This window comes from Pleurodeles waltl, chromosome 3_1, assembly GCF_031143425.1.
Source record: "Pleurodeles waltl isolate 20211129_DDA chromosome 3_1, aPleWal1.hap1.20221129, whole genome shotgun sequence".
Classification (NCBI taxonomy): domain Eukaryota; kingdom Metazoa; phylum Chordata; class Amphibia; order Caudata; family Salamandridae; genus Pleurodeles; species Pleurodeles waltl.
This window is the reverse complement of record NC_090440.1, coordinates 1639661545-1639686095: the sequence shown is the minus strand read 5'-3', so window position 1 is coordinate 1639686095 and position 24551 is coordinate 1639661545. Positions and strand designations below refer to the sequence as shown.

General features: G+C 43.0%; 1 protein-coding gene across 4 annotated transcripts in view; it reads right to left on the bottom strand.

The window, feature by feature from the left end:
• Positions 1 to 24551, bottom strand: part of DCAF17 (DDB1 and CUL4 associated factor 17) — a 444850-nt gene that overhangs the window by 300783 nt on the left and 119516 nt on the right. For all 4 annotated transcript variants that reach the window (XM_069225322.1, XM_069225323.1, XM_069225325.1 and 1 more), the window contains 2 exons: positions 15658 to 15748; positions 14323 to 14459 (listed from right to left, as the gene is read on the bottom strand). In XM_069225322.1, the coding sequence (XP_069081423.1) occupies positions 14323 to 14459; positions 15658 to 15748 (228 nt within the window). The remainder of the gene's footprint in view (positions 1 to 14322; positions 14460 to 15657; positions 15749 to 24551) is intronic.

The following is a 24551-nucleotide window of genomic DNA, read 5'->3' as shown; positions in this document are numbered from 1 at the left end:
ACGATGATGAACCTGACTTTTTGTTCCTCAGGGAAACATGGCTGACTGCAGCATCAACACCAGGCATTGCAACAGCCATTCCTGCTGGATACAAGATCATCAGGCAAGACTGACAAAAGAGACCCAGAGGAGGAATCGCCAGCATTCTCAAGGGCACCATCAGTGGCACCACCTCCACAGAAACCAGAAAGGACTACATGGAACACCTCAACTTCAAACTGCAAATCACAGCCAACTTCTCCCAGGGTGGAACCTTTGTCTGCTGACCCAAAAGGATCCCAGGCCAATTTCACCAGCAACATCACAGACTTTGTAACTCCACTAGTCATTGAGTCCAGTGCCTACATCCTCCTAGGAGATCTCACCTAGAAGACTGGACCAACCAACTGACTCACACTCCTCAAAAGCCTTGGAAACCTCAGACTCACCTAACACCAAACAGGCCCCAGTCACGCCAAAGGACACATACTGTACCCAGTCTTTAACTCTTTCAACGAAATTACGATCAAGACCCTCACAACCAACCCCTGGACCAACCACACCATTATCAGCTTTACAATCAATAACCCTCCCCACAGAAGAACTACCCCGACAAACCCAGGTTGAGAAGCTGAAACAGCATAACAGAGAACCAACCAGAACACATAGACCACCCATTAACAAACATCAACAACTTCAATGACTGGATCACCACTTACGCCAGTGCCCTCACCCTTGCAAACGAAGCTAACTAGGAAGAGAATGAGCATCAGCCAGCTGGTACACAGAGGAAATCAGAATGACCAAATAGCAACACAAACAACTAGAACAGAGGTGGAGAGCAATACAGAATGAATCAGACAAGGATATGTTCAAATCCATACTTAGGCAGTACCACAAGCAGATCCAGGAAACCAAGAAGGTCACATCAACAAAAGCACTAACAGAAGCAAAGAAATATTTGCAGTCATCAAGGGCTTCACTGCACCTGCAGCAACCACCAGCACCATCACTCCAACACAGGAACTGTGTAACATCCTCTTGGACTTCTTCTGCAGCAAAATCACAGTGATATACAACATCTTTGACCCACAACTGGACCGGAGCATCCTGGTAAAATGTCTACCAATATCAGACCACACTCTGACCACATGGAACACCCTGACCACAGAGGAAACTGCAACAATCATGAAGACCAAACACTCTGGGGCACAGTCAGGCCCTTGCCCACACCACACCTTCAACAAACAGTCCATCCCTATCAGCAAAACTCTCACCCTCATCCTTAACAGCTTCATCAACACAGCTACCTTCTCAGACGCTTGTAAACACACAACCACCCATGCCCTCTTGAAGAATTCCACAGTTGACCCAGCCAAGCTCATGAACTACTGACCGACTTCCCTTCTATCATACCCAGCCAAGAAAAAGCCATCAGCGGACCTCTCCATCCAGCAGCTCCTCTGTGCCACACAATAAAGATTCAGAGCAAGCCACAGCCTGCCCTGCCAAGTTTCCTATGTCCATGCGTGATGTGCTGTTCCAGTCCAGGTTTTTCCTTTGAATTCTAGGACTTTTAGTTGTATTTATTCCATCATAAAAGAGGGCTACAAGTCCCAGAAATCAAAGGAAATAAACTGGTCTGGAGCAGCTATGCTATGCACAGCACAGAGACAGTCCTCATTGCAGCACCAGGCAACATCTGGTTGATCCTAGACACAGGACAAAAAGCAGCCTCTCCTTCATGAACTCTCTGTGATCTTCAACACAGTCTCTCAACCCACTATGGTCAAATGGCTCCAAAAGACTGGCATGCACGGACCTGCCCTACAGTGGACCTGTACATTTCTCACCGAAACAACACAAAACGTCAACACGCTGCCTTACTGCTCAGGAACCCAGGAACTCATTTGCGTAAGCCTGCAGGGCTCTTCGCTCAGCCTGACTCTCTAACATCTACATGACCCCACTAGCAAACAATCATCCGAGCACACAATAGCAACACTCTCCTACGCCAACAACATGCAACTGATACTGTCCTTCTCGGACAAAACACCCAGCACAAGGCACAATTCCAATTTCCTGCCTGACAGAAGTGCCCACCTGGATGAAGTAGATGCCTCAAGCTGAACATGGATAAGAAAAAAGTAGTGATCTTTTGAAAGGATGCCTCACCATAGGACTCTGCCTGGTGGCCAACAGACCTTGGACCTAATCGCACCAGCAGCCCTCAAGCAAGAAATCTCTGAATCATCATCGTCAGCAAACTGCACATGCTTCCCCCAGGTCAATGTCCTCGTCACGTCCTGCTTCCACACTCTAAAGATACAGAGAGAAATCTGCAAGTGGCTAACAAACAACACCAGGAAGACAGTCACCCAAGCCCTCATCACCAGCTGGCTGGACTACAGGAATCTCCTCTTAGCAGTAATCACCATCACACCCACAAAAAGACTATAGAGGGTCCCAACACAGCAATCAGACTTGCCCTCAACCTCCCATGCCGGCCTCACATTGTTCCACACCTGAAGGAACTCCACTGGCATCTTATAGATAAGCTCACACAGTTCAAGCTTCTCACACATACAAAGCACTACATAACACAGGCTCAGCCTCCTTTAACAGCTGCATACCTTTCTATCAACCTTCCAGGCACCACCGCTCATTCAAACCCACACTAGCACACATCCCATGCAAACACAAAAGCAGGTCAAAAGGTTGCACCTTCTCATACATCGTTCCCAAAGCATGGAATGATCTCACACACCACATCAGAGCATCCTCCTCTCTTCTAGATGCCTGCAAGAGCTGAAAGCCTGGCTGTTCAAACATAACATTCCCCTTGAGGCTAGCTTCACACACCTGCAAAGCACCGGGATACCGTCACGGGTGATAGTGTGCTATAAAAATACACATAACGTGACACATAACATAACTGACCCGACCTCACTTATCACAGTTGGGAACAAGTAGCCCATTTGCCCTCTAGCTCCCCCGGATAGAGTCTGGCAGACAGCAGCTTTTCGGATTGTTTTCCTGCATTTCTGGACACATATTTCATCTATGTTTGGCAGGAGGAGGTGTGCCTGGGTCTTATCACACCAGGTAATTCTGGATGCGATAAAACCAATCACTTGTAATTCTTTTCTGGTTGAAAATTCTACCCCCAGTTTAGAGGGGTCTGTACACTGCACAATTTACCCTAGGTTTGCATTCTGTCCTTTCCAATACCTTATATATATTTCTCCCCAACAGGACTAAAGTTAGGGTTGTCCGTGATGGAGGTAAAGAGGAGGGCAAAAAGCTAAATATGTTGCTTTAGAAAAGAGTACTGCTAAACACTGAAAATTAAGGGTAATCACACAGCCAGCAGGAACTGGACAAACATATATTTCAGCTTCTTGCAGAAGCTAAAACATTTCTTTCAAAGGAACCCTTGTAGGTTTTTTCCAGTAGCATTGACCAAATCTAGCTGAGACACTAGAAAAAAATAGGCAGCACTGACAGGTCACCTCTACTTGCAGATCTAAGCAGAACTTTCCTCCCTATTTTGGCTTTTTTGCACGACTTGCAAGAGGTTATCCCCTGTCTCTGTAACAGTTAGATCTTCAAGCCCAGGACAGAAACTGCAAATGTTCATACACAGCACCATAACTGTGAAGTAATGTTCATCTTGCTGCTTCTTCACCATGAGACATTAAAGTGTATGCCAAAGGGGCAAATCCCATAACAGCTTGTACACAAGAGGGCAGAGGTATTGACATTTTTCCAATTACTCTAGACATTCATGTATATATTTTATTCACATAATCAACATACTCAGCTATGACTGAAACGCACAATTTAAAGTATTTGCTCTTCAAATGTGGTTCTTAGCCCAAAATATTTAGTTACCATAGTAACCCTGGAATTGTGTGCATGTCATTTTGACTAAACAAATAATAGCATTATTGTAATCTGACCGTCAAGATGTTTATTAGACAAAATTCCTTTCACCAGAGGGTCTCTTGTATCATAAAAACAAGAGGCAAGAGAAAGAACAACCCTGGTGTGTGTCCGTGCAATGTTCCCCTTACAAAACCACTCACACACATTCTGACCTCAACGAATTTGAAAAGATGAATTAGAAGAACAAAGGGGTACAGTCGAATTGTTTGAAGGACCAGGTGGAGAAATGGCCCGTCAGTTCATTGATAATCATTTTCAGTGTCTAACTATAACAATGTAAATGGGATATTTCTAGCCCCAAATGCATCAACCTTTTTAAACACATACCAGTCATTGTAATGCGTATGTCAAGATTTAATAAAGAGTTTTCTAATTTGATAAGGGTGGGCCATTTTTCCTTAGCCCCATCACTAGACCTATGGCATACATTACAGCTTTCTGGTACAAGTGATGTAAAATTAAATTTCATTCAACAACGGATTTATTATTTTGCTTGTAGGTATAACGGAAAGGTCAGTTAGTAAAGCCTTATACATTAATACACTGAAACCAAAAACCCATTTAAGTCTGGGAAACTGACCTTGGGGAACTGTGGGATTGAAAATGGAAAAACCTCAGTTGTCATCGGACATTTGCTGCTTCCAGGATTAACTAACCACTGTAAGAACTTGTAAAGATCTTCCTCAGGATTTTCAGTATGCAACATAATCAAATTGCTATTTGGCATTTTTAATTTTATCGACAGTGTTCCTTGTTTGAATAATCTGCCTAAATATTTTTGTCACTCTAGCAATTTTGTTTTTCTTTTTAAAATCCAAAATCTTTACTTTCAGGTTAAACCTCAATCTTTTTTCTGCTTTCCAAACAGCAATGCATTTACCATAAATCAATGCTGTTTTAGCTTTCATACAGCACTCAAGATTTTTTTGGTTGGAGATTGTCCCAGAAATATAACGTATGGTTAGTAATTTGGATCTTTTTATGCAGACAAACGTCAAGTCGGAGATTATAATTTAGCTGTCATACTCTTGACTTCACCTTCAGCTTGGTTTGCAGAAGAACATTCACAAACACTGTGTGATACTTGCTTTTGTAGCATTTAATTTCTAAAATGTTGATGATATGCAGCAAGAATGGCTTGCAGACAAAATAATAAATTGTTATGAACATGACAATAAAATGTGCAGTTATCCAGCCCTCATAGAGTCATAAATGATGAGGATTCGCTTCTATGAGCTGCTTAACGAGGGCCTATGGGAATGGCTAGCCATGAGGTGATCACATGGGATCTAGTCAATGTGGAGTCAATACTGTAATTTAAACGCCCACTATACTGAGATCCTGCTCGTCAGAGTCAGGTGTGAACTTTTTGCTTCTGGAGCAAAGATAGAGCAAACTTCACTTGTGACCCCTATCATATACATGTGAAATGAACCTCTTATTGGTCTATTGTAACCGCAGCTCTGCAAAAGGCAACAGGCCTGCCCTAGCTGTCACGCCACACCTATTTTTGAACATTAGTGAGAAAAATATTTTAATCTTTGGTCATGTAAGGTATGTCATTGGGAAAACTCCATGATCAGTTTTTAAGTTGTAAAACGATCTAAATATCAAGTATCAGTTAGTGAACTATGTCCAAGAACGTTTACACAATTTCCTGCTAGATATATCATCAAAAAATACTTTACTGCAATGAAACAGATCTTCTGTAAACAACTGCAAATAAAGAAACGTGCATATCTATTTTTTTAATAATCTTCAACGTCACTTTCAAAAAGTCAGACTGTTGTTTCTTAACCTCTGAAGAGGGCCAAACTAGTTGAGCCTTCAAGGAATGGACCCCCCTCCCCCTTTAAATCCTCAGTCTCCCACCCAAGGCGTGAAGCTAAAACTGCATTTACAGGGCCAAAGGAATCCCAGTGATCCCAAGCCAAGTATCTATATCCCAGAGAAAATAAAAAAATATGACACATTATAGAAAAGAAATGAAACATTTTAAACTTCTCTATATTTCCCCAAAACTGATTAGCACTCAGTCTGGGGCTCCTGCTCTTTGCTGTCCTTGTGTTCACATGATGACTTCTACTTCTGACAGACAGTCTTTCCATCTACAATTATCCACACTGAATCCAATTGCCAGACATGTACAGCACACAGCCTTAGCCAAAATGAAGATCTGTTGACAACGCAAATGTGTATGGCATCTTTATGTAAACAGTGACCCACAACACACATTCGTTGACACATCACACATTCATACACACGTATGGGCAACATACAAATAAACTAACGGATGCACTTATGACAACAGGCCAGCAACATACATACACCAATGCACACAAGCCACAGACATACAGGGCATCCATGTACACAGGTAAACAAATATACCCCAATTCACATAGACCTAAAAGATGTAAAGACATCTATGCACACATGCCAACAGACATACATACAACATGAAAATTGACATACAGTCACAGATTACAAACACACACAAACAGTAGGGAAGACAAATTATGTTAAATCTTCTGCCAAGAAAACCCCATTTGTGATGAATAATACACTGGCCTATTAACACCAAATCAGTGTTAAACGTCTCTTTGGAGAAACCTCTTGTTTTGGATTTTAACAGGCATACAGCATCTATGCACACAAAAAGAGACACAGATACCATACATAAATCTACAGACATGAGGTGGTGTGCTGGAAAGACAGAGGAATGGGCAGGCTGAACGATGTACAAACGGATACAGTAAGGATCGATAGTAAGTGCTGGGGCAACTCAGCAGCCATGGCCACCTAAAATGCATTATGGTGGAAATAGGTTTGAGGTAGAGAAAGGCATGGAGCGTTTAAGCTCATCAAAGTCTGGAATAATCGACTGTCTGTATCAAAGGAAAACAGCCATGAAGCAAGGCCACTGCATCTGTGAACCATTGGAAATAATCATATATAAACAGCACTGCAATTTACAAACACCATCTCTCTAACATTAGCATGTCACACACTAATTATCGTCAAGTCACTCCACTCAAGGTAAGCATCATGTATCAAGTTCACAGCCTTTCTTTTACACATCAGTGTTTCCAGGTTAGTCTAACTGGTTCTACTGAAGTAAATGTAAAAGTGAAGTCTACTAAGTACATTAATTAATTAAACTCCAAGACTAAAACATGTTGATCAGCAGATATGGAACGTTGCTCCAACAAGTCCTATTTCCAATTAACTTTACTAGATTTTATTTTCAATACAAAAAATATATACTTGATGTTTGTGATGTTGTTACGTTGAGCCCAAAGTTCAGAGCTCAGCGTAACTGCGAGAGAGCAAGTGGGGGCAGAGGATCAGGTGCTGGATCGGAGGGCTGGAGAGCAGGACATGGTCCCAATCTTGGGGCAAGAGTGATCAGTGAGCAGGAGAAGGTAGGCGGCACGGAGGGAGTGGATGGGGTGGTACGGACGGTGTGTGGAGGGAGAGAGGAGCAGTGGGAGGCGTTTGGTCTCCGAGGGGGGATGCGCTGCAAAACTTCAGATCTGCCGCACAAGGCATCACTCTCAGTAGCCACTTGCTGACCATCCGCTACTCTTCCACCTTTCCAGCCCGCCTCCCCGATACCCTGTCTGCACGCCAGCCTGCCAGCCTAAAGCTCCCCTTGAACTGTCTTTTGACGGCCCCCACTGTACCGCCCTAGGGCTTCAATGTTTTGGCTAGGCCCCCCCTTCCTCTCTCAGTATTTTAAGTGCTCTCCTGCTACTGTGTCCCAACTTCCCTGCCGCTTCCTCGCCGCAACTTACTGTTGGTGGCAGGCAGGCAGGGTTGGAGGCCTGCGTCGGGTGGAGTATCCAGCAATAGGCTGCAGAACTCTTGCATAGCATGGAAGCGGCTGGAGTTTGACCAGTGCAGCTTGTGCATGCGATGGGGTTCCGATTCCACAGTGGAATGCAGTGCCTCTCCACAAAAGCAAAAGCGCTGAGTTCCTGAGTTACTGCACCTGGAGAAAGCCAGCACCTGGAGAAGGGGGTCCCGGCTGGGGGTGCTCATGCCACCCTGCTTTGGCCTGCAGGAGGTAGTCAGCCCCAGATAAACCTTGCGAACAGCAGCCAAACTCAAGGGAGAGCCAAGGAGCAACCCAAAAAAGAGCGTGACGGTGCAAATAATTACCCCAAAAGCACCCCAGACTAGCAAAAGAGTCCAGCTAAGGAGTCAACGGCTCTGTAAAATCTCCTGCAGCTCAAGCTAAGATCAATTTATCAAAACTCCTTCAGAATCCAACTTGCTTGGGGTGCTTGGAGTCTCATTCCTCAAGGAAAGAGTGGGGAGTAAAGTGTTTGGCTAGTATTCATGGGTTAGTTGCGGATTTCTCACAGTCGATTTACCGGCAAGAGCAAATGCGATCTGGAAAACCACAGGCAGCCCCAAGTGGGGCTAAGAGAGCAAGGCACAGCTCCATGGAAAATGCCTCAGTGATATAACTTGATTAAGGAGGAAAAATCTCTCACTGTACATCAGGCACCAAAGAAAGGTAAATCCACAACCCCTGGAAAAAAGAGGGGTTTAAAATAACAGACTTCCTCATGACACAGCATGCAGGGCCGGATGAGGCCACGAATGACAACACGCAAGGCGTTACTGGGGGGGCTCCTGTATTCACAGCTGAGGTGAGCACCCACCAGGTGTCAGAGTTCATTCCAAAGAGGCAAAGTAAACCTTCATCAACACCAGGAATAAGAAAGAAGTCAGACAATAAGGCAGGCTCGATTGAGTCGTTTCCATCTTCAAGCTTCAGCATTTGGGAGTGTTTAAGTCCAAAATTAGAACCAGATAGTTACTCAGGGCAGCCGGAGACACCTGGAACGCAGGTCAAGCCCCTAAGTGAACTTTTAGAAACAGACTCAATCATGCATGAAGCCAACGCCCCACAAATTAAGAATCCATTTTTTCCTCTTCTTGGACAAAAGCAGGAGGTGGGAGGTCAAATGGACATTACCACAGTCACTCTAACTCCGTTCCTTGAGTGTACAAGCAGCTCACCGAAACAAGGAAAAGCTGCGCAGCGTATGCCAAGCCCTCTCAAGTTCAAGTAGGTGTCCTCAGCCATCAGATTCTAGCATGACTGAGATAGTCAAGCCAGGCTGTGCGTTTCCTGACCAAAGTCAAAGCAGTATGGAGGAATTGACTAAAGGGATTTTAAAAGCAGAGGTTCCTGCTAGCATGTGTGGAGTGCTCCTGTCAACTGTGGACATGATGTCATCGGCAATTAAACATCAGGCGGATAAACAGGAGCTTCAAGTGCATCTTTTATATATATAGTGGCAGAACACATCATGGGCATAGACTAAAAGCTGCAAGCCCTTAATGACTTAATTCAGAGAGCACAAAAACATAATTATACCCAACAATGTCTCGTGCCAGTGCACCACGGTAGGTGAAAAGCCTCAGGTCTATTCTTCGATCCTTAATGAAATATTCCTAGAAGTCAGAGCCCAAACTGTAAGACCAATGGAAAGGCATTTGGTCCTTCAATTTGATGTAAAAGACTTACCAGACGCAAACATGGAATATCTAGAAGAGGTTCTCACAGGGGAGGCAACCTCCACTTCCCTGCAGCTAAGTGGGCATCCAGAGTTCTGGATCGAAAAAAGCTACCCACGGACAGACAAATCTAGCGTTAGAAAGACAAAGAACTCAACTGAGGATGCGGACATAGGAGAATCTGAGCCAGTGACTACTAAAAGGGAGAAGAAGCAGCAAAGAAAGGCAGAACAAAGAAAAAACGGTACAGCAAGACAATTTGGCAATTTTTCACTCAACGTAGTCACCCAGCGTCGTTGGCTGCCACTGAAGTGGAAAATACTAAACCGGCAAAGCATGAAAATAACTCAGCGGTAAAAGAAGGGGTGAGTCATAGTTCCGATTCAGGAAGACTGCGTCTCGATGCCCAAAGAAATGCCACAGTTCAGCCATTTATGGGAGAGACTAAGGAGGAATCGCCCTTGTCAACCAGGGGGCTCCAAAAACAGCTCAGGAAGAACAGGGCCCTGTGTGCTCAGCCCCATGCCCGGAAATCAGCAAGGGTGTCAGGATCAACACAGGCGAAAAAAAGAAGATGGCACTTCGGGGTGCGAGTCTGGAACATCTTCAAATAGGGAGGGAGAGGAGAATTAGTTGAGATGGCCATGAAGAATCCCCGTGGTAGGACAAGTAGCTGTGGCATCAACAGGGACAGCATGTGAGCCATCAGAGCCCTTTCACAGATGCTCCCAAGGGTGAAAACAGCAGAGAGGGCTTTACCATCTCAGTGCCCTGAGGCTAACAGACTTCTGTTAATACCAAATTACAGATCACTTGGCACATTTGACATACTAAACAGAGGAAACATTATAAAGCTGACAAGGGAGATGGGTGATTTTGCCCACATTATGTCATCTGACCTGATATCGATAGAATTTAAACCACATCCCTATAGAAGTGACCAAAAAGCTTCGCTAACAACATGGGCCTCCCTGAGCCTCATAGACCGATTACTATCCAATCAGGCCATGTTCAAATCATAGGGAATGGAGCTATTAAAAGTAGAACCGCCTCGATATCCTGGGCCGCTGCGGCCTGTAATGGCAAGAGGAAACAGAGCGTTAAGAGGAGCAACAGGTGCAGACACAAATCTGAAAAACATGGAGAAGCTAACAGTTGTGAAATTTTCAAATTAGACAGTCCTGGGACAGGGCTTCCAGGAAAATCAAGGGCCCTGGTCCTCAAAAGCTCAAAGAAGGCCAGGGTCCCGGAAAATATATGGAAGTTTCTGGTCCTCAAAAGCAAACAAACAAAACTGAATTGTCCATCACTGAGTCATCTTCTCACAGTAATGTCGGCTCATTTGTTGCCCACAGTGACCTACGGGACTGAAATCATGCAGGGCCGGTTAATAGGTTGAACAAAATCCAAACAATAACATATAAAGTTGTTTTTCACATCCTGGAAAGTGCATCCTGGCCCAGGTGCGGCTCGAGTTTGGTCTAAAACGTCAGTCTTTCCAGAGCAAGGGCGCATTCATCAAATTATGTTGGAGGCTAGGGGCAGGTCCTTCAACAACTTATGCTGGCTTTGAAGTGAAAGACCAACAAATTAACAACACAGCTGGTACATGGGGAAATCATCTAAACAGGTTATTTAGGACCTAGACGTGAAAGAAGTATGGGTGTTAGGCATGCGGAAACAAGCTTTCAAAAAAATAATAAATGTCTTGTTTCGCACCAGATACTTTGCCATGGACAAAAACACCCTGGCATGTAGAATGCACACATGGGCAGTGATAGGTTCGTACCCCTGACTGAGACAGCAGGATTATTTGGCAGAGCATTTTCCATGCCCATAAAGCACCAGTTCATGTTATTTCAGTTTGGATTTCTAGGGACCAAAGATTTGTGTACCATTTGGAAAATTCAGCACACAAGCCAAATGTGCAGAATATGTGGATGCAAGCAGGAGTCACTAACCTATATTTTTTGCGCTTGTCTGGCACTTGAAACTGAAAGGAAAAAGTTATTGAAACCATCCTTTAAACTCATGCAGATCTTTACTTGCAGACAAGCTGTCATAGGCTGTTTAAGTGTCAAATCAATCACCATGGCCTGCAAAGAGGTGGGATTTTTAAAATCACTTCTTAAAGAATTGGGAAAAAACAGTGAAGCAACTGCGAAGCACTTCTATCAGTGACACAGAGATCACCCAACCATCTGAACATACCATTAGTTAGGACAAGCTCCAACGGTCAATTTGCGATAATGCAGCCCTGGGTGAAGCTAAATAAAGCAATTATCAAAGTCACAGGCGCGCACTGACCATCAGCTCTCAACGTCGGGTCAGAGGGTGTGGGGGTTCTCTGTGTGAAAAAGGGGATACGTGCTTATAGTTCATAGATGGACTGTTGGAGAGGTCGCTGATTAAATTACGCACATGCATCTTATCAAGGGGGTGTGCTGACCAAACAACACACACGCACTTTACAAAGGGCACAAGCACTTTTACAGTTGAAGAATGGGGGATAGGGGGTGAGCTCACACGCAAAAGAGGGTTAAAACATTTACAGGGGAAAGAAGGTTAGGTGAAAACGCCGCAGGTCTGTAGAAAGTCCCTGCTTTTAACCCACGGACAGAGTTTGGGAGGTGAAATGGAAACAATTCAGCAAATTGCAGATCAATAACAAATGCACACATAACATTTTAGCTGAGATTGTTTTTATTTTATTTTTTAAAACTGTTATGCAATCGTTTTAATTAACTGTGCAATTAAACTTGATTTGATTTGATGATGGCAATGCCTTTTGTTTTTATATGTTCAAATGAGTTAAATGTGCTTCCTATTGCCAATTTAGAATATAACAGTTGAAACAAGAAATATATAGTTAGGCTAGTAACTTCTAAAGGTATCCCAAATTGTGATCCCACTGGATTACAATTTGGGATCCAATTCAATGATAGGAGGTTCAATAAGACTAAAATATCTAAGCTTCAGAAAAGTCTAAATGTTTATGCTGTCTGGAATGGATTTGAAATAGGAGAAGCAATTAAGAACACTTGCAAGACAACCTATCCAGAAAACACCCTTTCTTTACTATTCAAGTATTTGAAACAAAATATAAACAATTGCCAATACAATTCATAATGCAAAATTTGTTTGGAAATGGAAATGTATTCAAACGCCACAATATGGGCAGCAGGATAGAATCGAGAAATAACTCAAAGCTATGCTACTTTTGGTTGGGAGGAGAATAATATATATCTGTGCCCAGAGCTGAGAGGTTACTGGAGGCCTGGAATGGGCTGAAGCAGTAGCACTGTCGGCGGCACGCTCTCAGCGGTCATGGTCACCAGGAGGGGTGCTCCACAAACTGTTCTGAAGTATAGGATGGAAGTGACAGTAGGATCACAAGAGCTTGTTCTTTGTTTACCATGTGGACACCATGATTATCAGAAAACAGGCCTGGGCAAGCCTTATTACCTGCCTTTCCCAAGATGGATGTTTTGCCTTGGGATGTTAACAAAGGTTCCCAATGCAAGATGATTGCAGAGTCTTTTCCTGTGTTGTCTATTCCTGTTAGTATCATTTATAAAGATGCAAGTCTAAATGAAGGGTTTGTTGCAATGCATTCAACCCCTTATTGTTCATTGTGTGCGCTGCTCGTTTGTTAATATTTCCCCCCCGATCTTTGCACCTTGCAGCTGGAACTTTCTACTGGATTCTAACTCTAGGTATCTTTGCATAGCTCTTTTTTCCTTACTGATTTCAGGAAGGGTTTAGTGCCCTGCTACTTGTTTCAGTACTAATCCTAAGCTTCAATCAGAACTTAGATAATTGATTTACAAGGTTTGTTTTACCATTGTGCTTTTTTCCTTCTAAATAGGACCCTCTTAAGGAGACACTTGTCAGCTTTAATGTATACTGATCTCTGCAGGATTGCACTGTGGCTACTGCAAGAAGTCACTCTTTCCTCCGGCAATCAAGGCAACTGAACAGAACTTTTCAGTATCATCTTCTTAACAAAATATGGCATTTAAAACAAGAAAGTGACAGTTTAAAATTGCAACAGTCATGCCATTTACTTTTAAGGGCCAGAGAAGAGAACTGAACCAGTCAATATGATCCTGCTTCCAAGAATTCACTACTTACTTAGAGAAATGTATATCAATGCCCCGGTGCACAGAATATTACACTGAATTTCATAAGTAATTAACATGCATACGAATAGCATTTCAGAAATAAACCAAAGACAACAAATATTTAAAAATTAGAATCAGACGAGCAATAGAAAACATTTTGTCCCTAAACCTGTCTGAAGCAATGCAGATGTCCTCAGCTGATTTGACAAGATATGTCCAACACAGGTCTAGTAGGAACAGATCCAATTCCGATTTTCATACGGTGGCATGAAAACATAAAACAAATTAGGGGGCAAAATGTACATGTGAAGGTATTATGGTGAGCAGGGTGGCCAGCATTTAATAGAACAGTACCAGTAACGAGGGACTTTTTATTTTAAATTAGTTAAGACAACCACACTTACTTTTCTGAGCTACCCACCCATCATGTTTTACACTATGAGAGACCTGTTTTACTATGACAGCCTTTGGTCTAGTTTTTGCTCCAAGGTGCAACAGCTGACACAATCCTTTAGGTGCCTTGATGGACTTTCAGCAAGTGGGAAGCATGAAAATATGAACATGTTAATGAGCATGTATACAATATGTTCAAACATGCACCACAGGCTGCAGGCAATTTGCAGATGGGAAACCCCAACTTACATTACACCTGCATCCTGCTTGTTACTTTGCAAATAACTCATGACCATGCCTACAACTAGTCATCCTGTCAACAAAGCAAATTAGCAACTTGCAATACCTGAATTTGCAGTAAGAAGCAAGATATATTCTTTCAAGTGTTACTCCAGTCTTTGAACATAGGCGTAAAAGCCAATTTTGACCGGTTACAGCAATAAGAGATGATTTGTAGTCCAAAGAATTTTGAAGAAATTCACCCTGATGGATACAAAAATGACAAAATCAAATTAAAAGTATTTCTCTGAGCAAGCTTGTAAAACTTCTGTTGGTATGATTACATTACTAAGACATCTTTAAACTTTGAAACAGTGTGTACTGTACGCCTTATGATTCGATTTTGGTTAGTCCATCATAGATACCAAAACCATGATTTAAGATGTTGCTCATAAAATATACTTTGCATCCATGATAAGGTACCTAAGACATTCTTTGCAGCTACTAATCACAGAATGGCATGCAGTCACTCAAAATGGCACAAGAAGATCATTCCATGCCAAAGTGGTGATATGTAAAGTTTGCATGCCTTTTCAGGGTTCATCATGGGCAACTTTCCTAACCTTATCAGTGAGGGCTGTGACTGGTTCTTTTTCATTAATTAGGTTCGATAGAGACACTGAGTCTGCCCCCTCAGACACTGATTTTCCCGATTTAAATGCTGAATGCAGGTCTCCAACCCACAGCGCCACTGGAATGGAAAAAAAGGCTAGTGCCTTAATATCTATGGCCTGGAGTTAGGGCTCTGTAAGGGAGTTCTAGATCCCTCGCCCATTTTGTGGGGTTAGGTAGAGATGATGTGACCCTCTTCCCTCCACTCCCTTTTCCAAGGTCCAATGCAATGCAGAATGCAGGCCTCAAATCCATACTGTCAGTGTTGGTGCACTTGTGTTCAGAAGAGCTGTATGCACACATTAACCTTCATTGGCACATTAATCAGTCAGAGCTTAATTATTTTCACCAAACTTTTTCCATGATTTCTTTTTGCATCGGCGAGAATCACAAAAAGTGTTTAGCATTTTGGGAAAAAGTTGTCAAAAGCATAAATTATTCCAAAATAGCTTTGAAATGAGACGTGAAACCAAACAAAAATTATGTTGCAAGGAGGAAAATCCTATTACCCCCTTGAACAACATCTATGAATGACATGCAGGATATAGTATGAACTAAAAACTACTTAAGTGGAAAATAATTTTTCCTCCTTAAGTGCACCACCTCTTGGCTTTGACATTGTTACATTTCAATTGTTCTAGCCAAAAAGCCCAAGAGAGATTCTATATATATTTACAAAAGTATTCATTATCTAATTTGATTAAATAGCCTCCTAGGATGTTACAATATAAAAACTTTAAAATAAATTTACCACTTTCTTGTCAAACTTTGTAAATACTTTAGAACTTACGACTGGGCATTCACATAGTAAAGCATCCTCTATTTTTTCCAATTTAGAGCACTTTGCAAGTTCGTAAAGCTGAAGCGGCTTTGCAGCAACACTAAAGTAAAAAAAGAAAACAGCGTTTAGAGAAAATGTAGCTGCATTTGTCCAAATAACTGTTTTTTAAGAAACCCAGGGATTGATGTTCATCAAATGAACTTTAAGCAAACATCAAAAATATTCTAAATTTGGCCGTCTTTCTTCCAACAAAGCATTACCTCAAGTGTCACTTTTCATTTAAAAGGAGAACATCTCTATGTCTTTTAATGTGAATTTTCCTAAGCTTACACACATGGGACCTGTTCACAAAGGTATTTCGAAGTACGTAAAGTAGCATTCCTGTAGTTCTTATGAATTGGCCCAAAACATGTAAATTGGTAATAATCCTATGCAACTAATACAAATAGAAAGGACTGTTCCATCTTTGCCTTCCTACAGAGTGTGGAATGTTTAGGAGCCAATTCACAAAGGCTTGTAAGAACACATAAAAGAGTACCCCTGATGTACTTATAAATGCTTTTGTGAATCAGCCACTCTGTGTTCAGTCTCAAAGGAGATTTCCAGACATATAGCTCTTACAACAGTAACTAAGAGTAACTTACGCTTACTTATATTATATTGAATTTCCAAAAGTTCACAACCAAGCATAACTCAGTGAAATAAGAGTGTGTAATTTATGCTCTTGTGCATTTTTCCTTAGGTTTCACCTGTAGACATTCATGTGTAACACAAGTTGAAATGAAAATGAAAACCCACTCAGAATACTCTTCTGTATTTCATACTTCAAACAAAGCAGATCAAAATCTATAGGAAAAACAACATCACAATAGAGTCCAGCACAGCTTAGCCTTTATGCATGAGGACTAAAGGACAGAAGCTGACAGGAAATAAGACACACTGATAACAAGTTTCTTTATATATATTTATATTTTTATTAGCATTTGAATAATACACAATTCCTGTTATTGCACCAGTGATATTACAAACCAAATTACCGTCAATGGGCTGAACGTCCTAAAATAAGACCACCCTCATTGTGTCGCTGGTTGGGACTGCCACCCCTGTAGCATGCAGTACATCTTGCCGGTTGTTAGATCTGGCATCCTTGGTGTGGTCTCCCCTAACTTTTTGCCTCTGCTTCCCAGGTTGTTGCTGTGTGCTGGACTCTGTTTTTGCTATTTTTGTTGCTCTGCCTAGGGCCTGTAATACAAATACTACTAGTGGGCCTGCAGCACTGATTGTGCCACCCACCAGTAGCCCTGCAAAAGTGGCTCAGATCTGCCACTGCAGAGTCTGTGTGTGCAGTTTTAAAACTGCCAATTTGACCTGGCAAGTGTACCCACTTGCCTGGCTCAAACCTTCTCTTTTTATACATGTAAGGCACTCCTAGGGTAGGCCCTAGGTAGCCACATGGGCAGGGTGCAGTGTATGTTAAAAGTGGTACATGTACTGATGTGTTTTACATGCCCTAACAGTGAAATACTGCCAAATTCGGTTTTCACTGTTGCAAGGCTTATCACTCTCATAGGTTAACATGGGGCTGCCTTTAAATATCCTTAGAGTGAAGTTTCCTTTGAAAGCAGAGAGAGATATGGGGTTTGAGGTCTCTGAACTTACAATTTAAAAATACATCTTTTGGTAAAGTTGTTTTTTAAACTGTCTGTTTGAAAATGCCACTTTTAGAAAGTGGACATTTTCTTACTTAAACCATACACTGCTTGTGCATTCCCTGTCTGGGTCAGACTGACAGTTGGGCTGTTTGTGAATGCCCTGTAGACAGTGGCACAAAGGGGTGCAGCCTTCATTTCCTGATGAGCCATCTGGGCTAGAGTGGAGGGCGGAGTGGTCACTTACACTCGAATGGGCTGTGCCTGCCCTCACACAATGCAGTGTCCAACCCCCTGGTGTGAGTCTGGAGCCAGGTTCTGAGCAAGGCAGGATCTTGTGAACAACAAAGCCTTTCCTTTGAAGTCTGCCTACTTCAAAGGCAGAAAGGGGTATGAGTAGTGGACTCAAAACCCCAGATTTTTAGATCACTTCTGGAATCAAGAGGAATGTCTGCTAAGGAGAAGAGCTGAAGAGCTGGAGGAGGAGTACTGCCCATTTGCCTGTGACTGTGCTTTGCTGGGTTGGCCTGCAGTTGCTGCTTCTGCCTGAGAGAGGACAAAGACTGGACTTTGTGCTACATTCCTGCTTGTGAAGAATTTCCAAGGGCTTGGACTGAGCTTGCCTCCTGTTTTGAAGTCTAAGGGCCATCAAAGACTTCATCTGCCAACACCTGGACTCTCTGCTGAGACTCCTGCCCTGCCAAGTGCTGCTCTATCCAGTCTGTGAGTCCTAGAGAGGTGAAGTTGGCAAAACAAGGACTGAAATCCATGCAAAGAACATCATGCGGGGAAAATTTTGATGCATCACCTGCAACGCGGGCGAAAAACAAAGCGCCACACGCTTTGCAGCTAAAATCGATGCTCCACCTGCATTGCGGCTGGGAGATCGGCGCATCGCGGCTGGAGAAGCGATGCAACACCCGCTTGCGGCTGCTGCTAACGACGCAAACCCCATGCAGTGCTGTTTTCCAACATCATGCGACCGTACTTCTCATGTTTTATCGCTGGGTGTCAAATATCAATGCAGGCCTGCACGGATCCAAGGTGCCCGTCTGGAAATTGATGCATCGCTCTATTGCGGGAGACAAAAACAACGCATCGTCGACCCGACCGAAGAAGAAATAACACACGGCCTCACTTGTGAGTAAGAAATCGATGCATCGCTGACTTTTTCGACGTCCGCTCACCCGTGCGGCTTTATTTTTTACGCAAACCAGGTGCTTTGTGTAAAATCAATGTGTCCATTGTTTTCTATGGAGAAAGACTCTTATTCTTCTGACAATTCATATCTTGACTTGTGTATGTTGGATTTTTGTTGTTTTGTTCTTGTTCGATTTAGCTAATATATTCCTATTTTTCTAAACTGATGTGTTGTCAATTTTGTAGTGTTTTCACTGTATTACTGTGTGTGTTGGTACAAATACTTTACACATTGCCTTTGAGATAAACCTGACTGCTTGTGCCAAGCTACCAAGGAGGTGAGCAAGGGTTGTTTAAGTATGTATCTCCATTGCCCTTACTAAAGTGAGGGTCCCTGCTTGGACAGAGTGCAAACTGACTGCCAGCCAGAGACCCCATTTTTAACACCGGTGCATCACACTGATTTAGAATAACAAAAAAAATAAACATATAAACAGCTTCATCCCTCCTCCCACCACCCTCTGTCCGTTACTTAGATCGTCAATGAGGAGGACTCAGATTGTTATTGTATTGTAATCGTATTTATATAGCGCTTACTACCTCTGACAAGGCGTCAAAGCGCTTTTCGATGAGTAGCACGCTACTCTGGAACCCAACAAGAATTAGTGATGGATTAGTATCGGGAAATAATGAGTACAGTTTTCGTATTATTATGAGTTCATTTGAGCCGCGGATATGACAGTTTGTTAGTTAGATTGACTGGAGTAATGGAGGGGTGGAGGAGGAAAGAAATCCAGAAGTGTTAATTGGGAGTATATCCTTCATTTACTCAACCCAAAGGCTTGGGATGAGTAAAGGGGGGCAGAGGAGGGAAGAGTATGTGGAAGGGTTAGGGAGAGCATAGTAGCAGGGTGAGATAAATGCGGGAGAATTTAGTAGGGTTGTGTGGGTGGTCACAGTAGTAGAGTGAGGTTTGGTGAGTTAGATGTGGAAGCGGAGGGAAGAGCTTAGGCAGAGTTATTTAGGAGATGAAAGTAGTAGAAGGGATTTGGGATGAGTCAGAGTGAGAATGGAGGATAGTTTGATAGAGACATGACATATGATGATGAGTAGATAAGTGTGATAAGATGAGAGCAGGAATTCATAGATATCTAGTATAACAACCCACCCAGGAGCCATGCAATGATCCACGAACATGCCAAGCACAGAAACAACATATACACATACATACATATATATATATATATATATATATATATATATATACACACACACACACACACACACACACACACACATGAATACACACACATATGCACATACAATATATAATTAGAACCATGGGTAAAAAATACTTAGTCAAACAGGTTTAAAGAGTGTGTGTGTATTTTATTGTTATGACATAGTAGCGATACATATTTTCTAAAGAAACAATAAATAAATAGAAATATAAACATAATCTGAAAAAATATTTATCAACAAAGGCATATGCAGTTCATAGTTGTTTGAATATGGTGGTTATGAAGGAAAGAGCCAACTCGAGTAGTTTTCTGAAGACAAGAAAGTTATCTGTGGCTCTTATAGTTGGGGGTAATGAATTCCATAGTTTGGCTGCTTGGACGGAGAAGGATGTACCACCTATAGTCTTTTTCTTGTATGGTGGTGTTCTAAGGCGGGGTGCCAATCTTGAGCGGAGGGTTCTTTGTTGGATGTATTTGGTAATTTTCTTTCTGATAAAAAGCGGTCCTGTTCCATGTATAGCTTTGTGGGTGATACAAAGCAGCTTGAAAGTCTTGTTGCCTTAGCCCCAGCCCTCAGGCACAGTACTAGTTTAGTGTCCGCCTCTGTGGATTCCCTCAAGTTCCTCCTCTTTACCTGTGATATGGACCTCCAGAGAATCATCCAAAATACCAGCAATCACCACAGCTGGGGTTGCGCCGGCACTCGCTACAGTTAAGCCATGAATCATGGCACCCCAAGTGAGTAACTCATCAGCCAGGCTGTCATCATGTCTCACTCGTTTCATAAGTACCTCTTCCACCCATGCTCATTCCATTATGTTCCTTAGTCAGTCCGCTTCTAAGGGGGGCCTCAGACTCAGCCATCTAATGGCTTTGCGCAGCTTAGCCAAGGTTAGACCAAGCAGCGCAGATTTACTGTAAAGTTTCCTAATTTTCTTTTCAGGCAGGAGGCCCAAGAGACACTGTTTTATCTCCTGTGGGATCACCCAGCCTATGGCTCTGTGTAGCGGGTCCAGTAACTCCTCCCAATAATACACAATATGGGGGCAACTCTACATCACATGAAAGAAGTCTGCTGGTGCACTTTTACATCATGCACTTCCGAAATCTTTAGAGGGGTAGATTGCATGCAATTGCTTGGGAGATAAGTAGGCAATGTGGACAATATTATATTGTATCAGTTTAAATCTTGCATTTACTGATACCTTCTGCATTCCCCTGTGTACCCTGCTCCACTTCTCAATGGGATAGGGTCCTTACTAACCTGTTGTCAGGTCTCCTCCATCCTCAAAGGTACTGAGTGTCTATCTGACCACATGGTCCGGTATATGTGCGTAAAAAGTCTCTGATCTCCCACTAGGGACAATAACATGACTAATGTCTGTCTTGTCTCAGGGGCATCAGAGTATGTAGGATATATCTCTTGCGCTGTGGCAGCTATTTTGCATACTGTAGGAATTTACCCCACCCCGGTCCAAATGTCTCCACCACCTCTTGTAATGTAATAAACCGAACTGTAGGGTATAGATCATCTAATATAGTACACCCCCCATCCAGCCATCGGCCTATAGCCATGCACTGTGCTATTTGTACAAACAGCCAGATCTTCTAGACTTCCAGTTCTGGAGCACAGGGTGCCCTATGGATTACACAGTGTACTGCTCGTTCCCAAAGCCCACCGGAATTCCACCTGGAGCCGACCTAGTTCCTGAAAGACCCTCCTGGTAATTTTGTACATAGTGCCTTGTAAGATATAAAGACAACAGGGCAGTACAATCATTTTGATCAGTGCTATCTTCTCCATTAGGGAGAACTTCAAACTGTTTCAGAATGTCATAGATGGGCAGAGGTTTGCAATCACACATCCCAAGTTTAGCGTGTGACATTACTGGTCCTGTGTGTTATGTGCATGTCAAGGTATCGGATACTGTCCGTTTTCCAGGGTAGACCCATCTACAGGAGCACAGTCACATTCACCCCTTTCAGTTGTCCCACTGGGAAAAATGTGGACTTAGTTCTGCTTTACATGTAGTCCCGAGAGCTCTCCAGACTCCAATACATTCTGAGGGATCGTAACTGAAGCGGCCGGCTTACGCAGGTAGATCACTGCATCATCTGCATATAGTGACTATACGTGGGTCGTCTGACCCACATGCGCTCCCCAACCGTGTAATATCTGATGCAGCTTACATGCCATCACCAGGGCGTTCAGCAGGGGGGGGCATGGGCACCCCTGCAGAGTACCCCTCCACAATTGGAATGCCTCTGACACAAGATGTCCTATTCTTACCTTCACCACTGGGTTTGTGTATAGCTACTTTATCCAGGCAACAAATGTGGGTCCTATCCTTTACTTTGTCCAGGACGTGCCAAATATACTTCCAGCTTACAGAATCAAATTCCTTCTCTACATCCAGGAAGGCCAAAATATGTTGGTCTTGATCCAATGAGAATGTGTGAGGCAAGTGCAACAGGTGCCACAGGTAATAAGTGTGTTCCTGCGGGGAATAAACCCCGACTAGTCTGGATGTATCAATTTTGGGAGACAGAGGTACAAGGGCATTGCTAAGACATTCCTAAGAATTTTTTGGTCAACATTTAACAAGGGCAAGAGACGATAAGGCACGTCCAATAGGTTTTTCCCTAGTTTAGGTATCAATACGACTAGAGCCTCTCACATTCAGTCAGGGGCTTCTGCTCTCTCCAGCGCCTCTTGGTACACTGGCAGCAGCCTACTAGCCATAGTCTCAGGGAATGATCTGTAGAGTTCGATAGAAGGTCTGTCTCCATCCCTGGGCCTTGGCAGTCTTGAGGTAGTCTATAGCCAGCAGAATCTTCTGTTTGGTCAGGGGGCCCTTAAGATCTAATTGTTCCACCCCCTCTGTTTTGCTTTACTGCTGACCGAACCAAAAGATACACACTGAAAAGAGTCAAAAGGAATCTCTGGAATGCGCTACTTAGTCTAAAGACAACATTTATTAAATCACTCTGCAAGGCTCTTAAAGGAAGGTCAGTACAACCGAAAGTGCACCTTTAAAATGTGCTCAACAATAAAGTGAGAACATGTACAAAGAATCTTCAATCTATGAACAGCAAATATATACATGCAAAGATACAAATACCTCTATTTATATGAATATATATATATTCATACACAATACAAAGCAAATAATTAGTAAACAATCATCACCATGGGGCCCAGCGGCTTCTTCATCTTTCTCTCAGTAGCTTCAAGCCGTAGACTCCGAGATCGGCTGTGGAAGAGAAAGATCTGCCCTCATGGGGTGTCAGGCATTCAATGTCAAAATCCTGACCGAAGTCTCTGAATCTCCTACTGTCAATCCTGGGTCTCTTAAATACCTTAAACAAGCTAGAGGGGAGAGTTCTAGAAAACCTCCCACTGCTTCCTGTTATTCAAAGCTACCTCAGTTCAGCTTTGAAAGAAACACATTGGAGATAGCCAAGTTTCCAAGGTGTCTCTCCCAAACCTAAACCGTTCCCTGCCGTACCATAAACATCATCCTAGCACATCTTCATCTTGCTGACTGACTGACTCCTCCAGGTTATGTCCTAGCCCTTGGTGAGAAAGAACACGCAGAATAAAAACATGAACAAGAAAACATGTTGCATTGCAGGTTTTGTATGGAAAAATACTTGCACCTTTAATGTGGCGGTGAAGCTAAGGCTAAGCTGAAAAGAAAATGGAGTCTGTAACTTGTGACAGTGGACAGCTAAGCCAAGTGCAAAGTGGTGAGACATGGAGTCAGTGGTCGAAACACAAATATCACTACACCCTCTAACCGCGAGATTAGAAACCGGTCCAAGTAAGCTTCAACCAAATGGTCTGTGGCACCATAGCGTGAGTGTACACCTCCTGCAAATGGTCTGCCAGGGCCTCATTTATGGCCTGCTGCGCGTACACTCACCCTTCCAAACAATCCCTAATAGCCATTATGGGTTCAGTGCGTTGCTCTTGTGTGTGAACATCGTCAGTAGGAAATATGAAAGCGCTGCATGTTTCTTCAGTCTTTCCAACAAGAAATATACCTGTTTTTAGCCTTGCCCCATTCCGCACGTGCCTCCTGGTCACGTGTGCAGTTCACCTCTAAAGTGGCTAACTTTTCTTCCTGTAGTGTCAGGTCTCTTTTCTAATGTCTGGTGGATGCCTGTGGTGATTGCCATGTTAACGAGAGTTATAAAAAGTAATGAGAAATGCACATCTCAATTACATGCAATTTAATTATTCACATCAAACTCATCTAATCCCAAAACGGCTTAATCATATGTTACCAGAGGTAAGCCCCAAATAGCCATGTTTTGCATGTACCAAACCAGATTTCTGCCACATGATATGGTTTTGCACAGAAACTGAAAAGTTCTGGACTGAAACAATAGTACTGATCACAGAAATGACAGGCACACAGTGTACAGTAGTTCCGATTTCCTGCCTGTTGGGGGTGAAGGAATGCACCAAAAAACACTAAATATGCTACTAAATGCATAGACCTAGCCCATGTCCTGGTCAAAAAACAGATAGAAATGGCCCGGAAATCTCCTACAGCTCCCCTGTTGAAAACCTGGATTGCCGATCTCTGTAGATGGGCCATGGTGGAAGTGGACCTGTGATCATCTCTAGCAGCAAGAAGGAAAAATACCCCCCTCAAACTTCCCTCCAGAATGGCATGGATAAATATAAGGAGGCACTGCAAGACAAAGTGGACAAGAGGCAGACACAAATCCACCTGCGCAGGTATATTCAGATATGTTAGTCGACAGAGACAGACTGGACGCCCTGGAGAGGAGGGGAAAATAAACAACCACTTAAACAGACCATGCGTGTAGGTGAGGGTGGAAGTGAAGTGGAGCAGCAAAA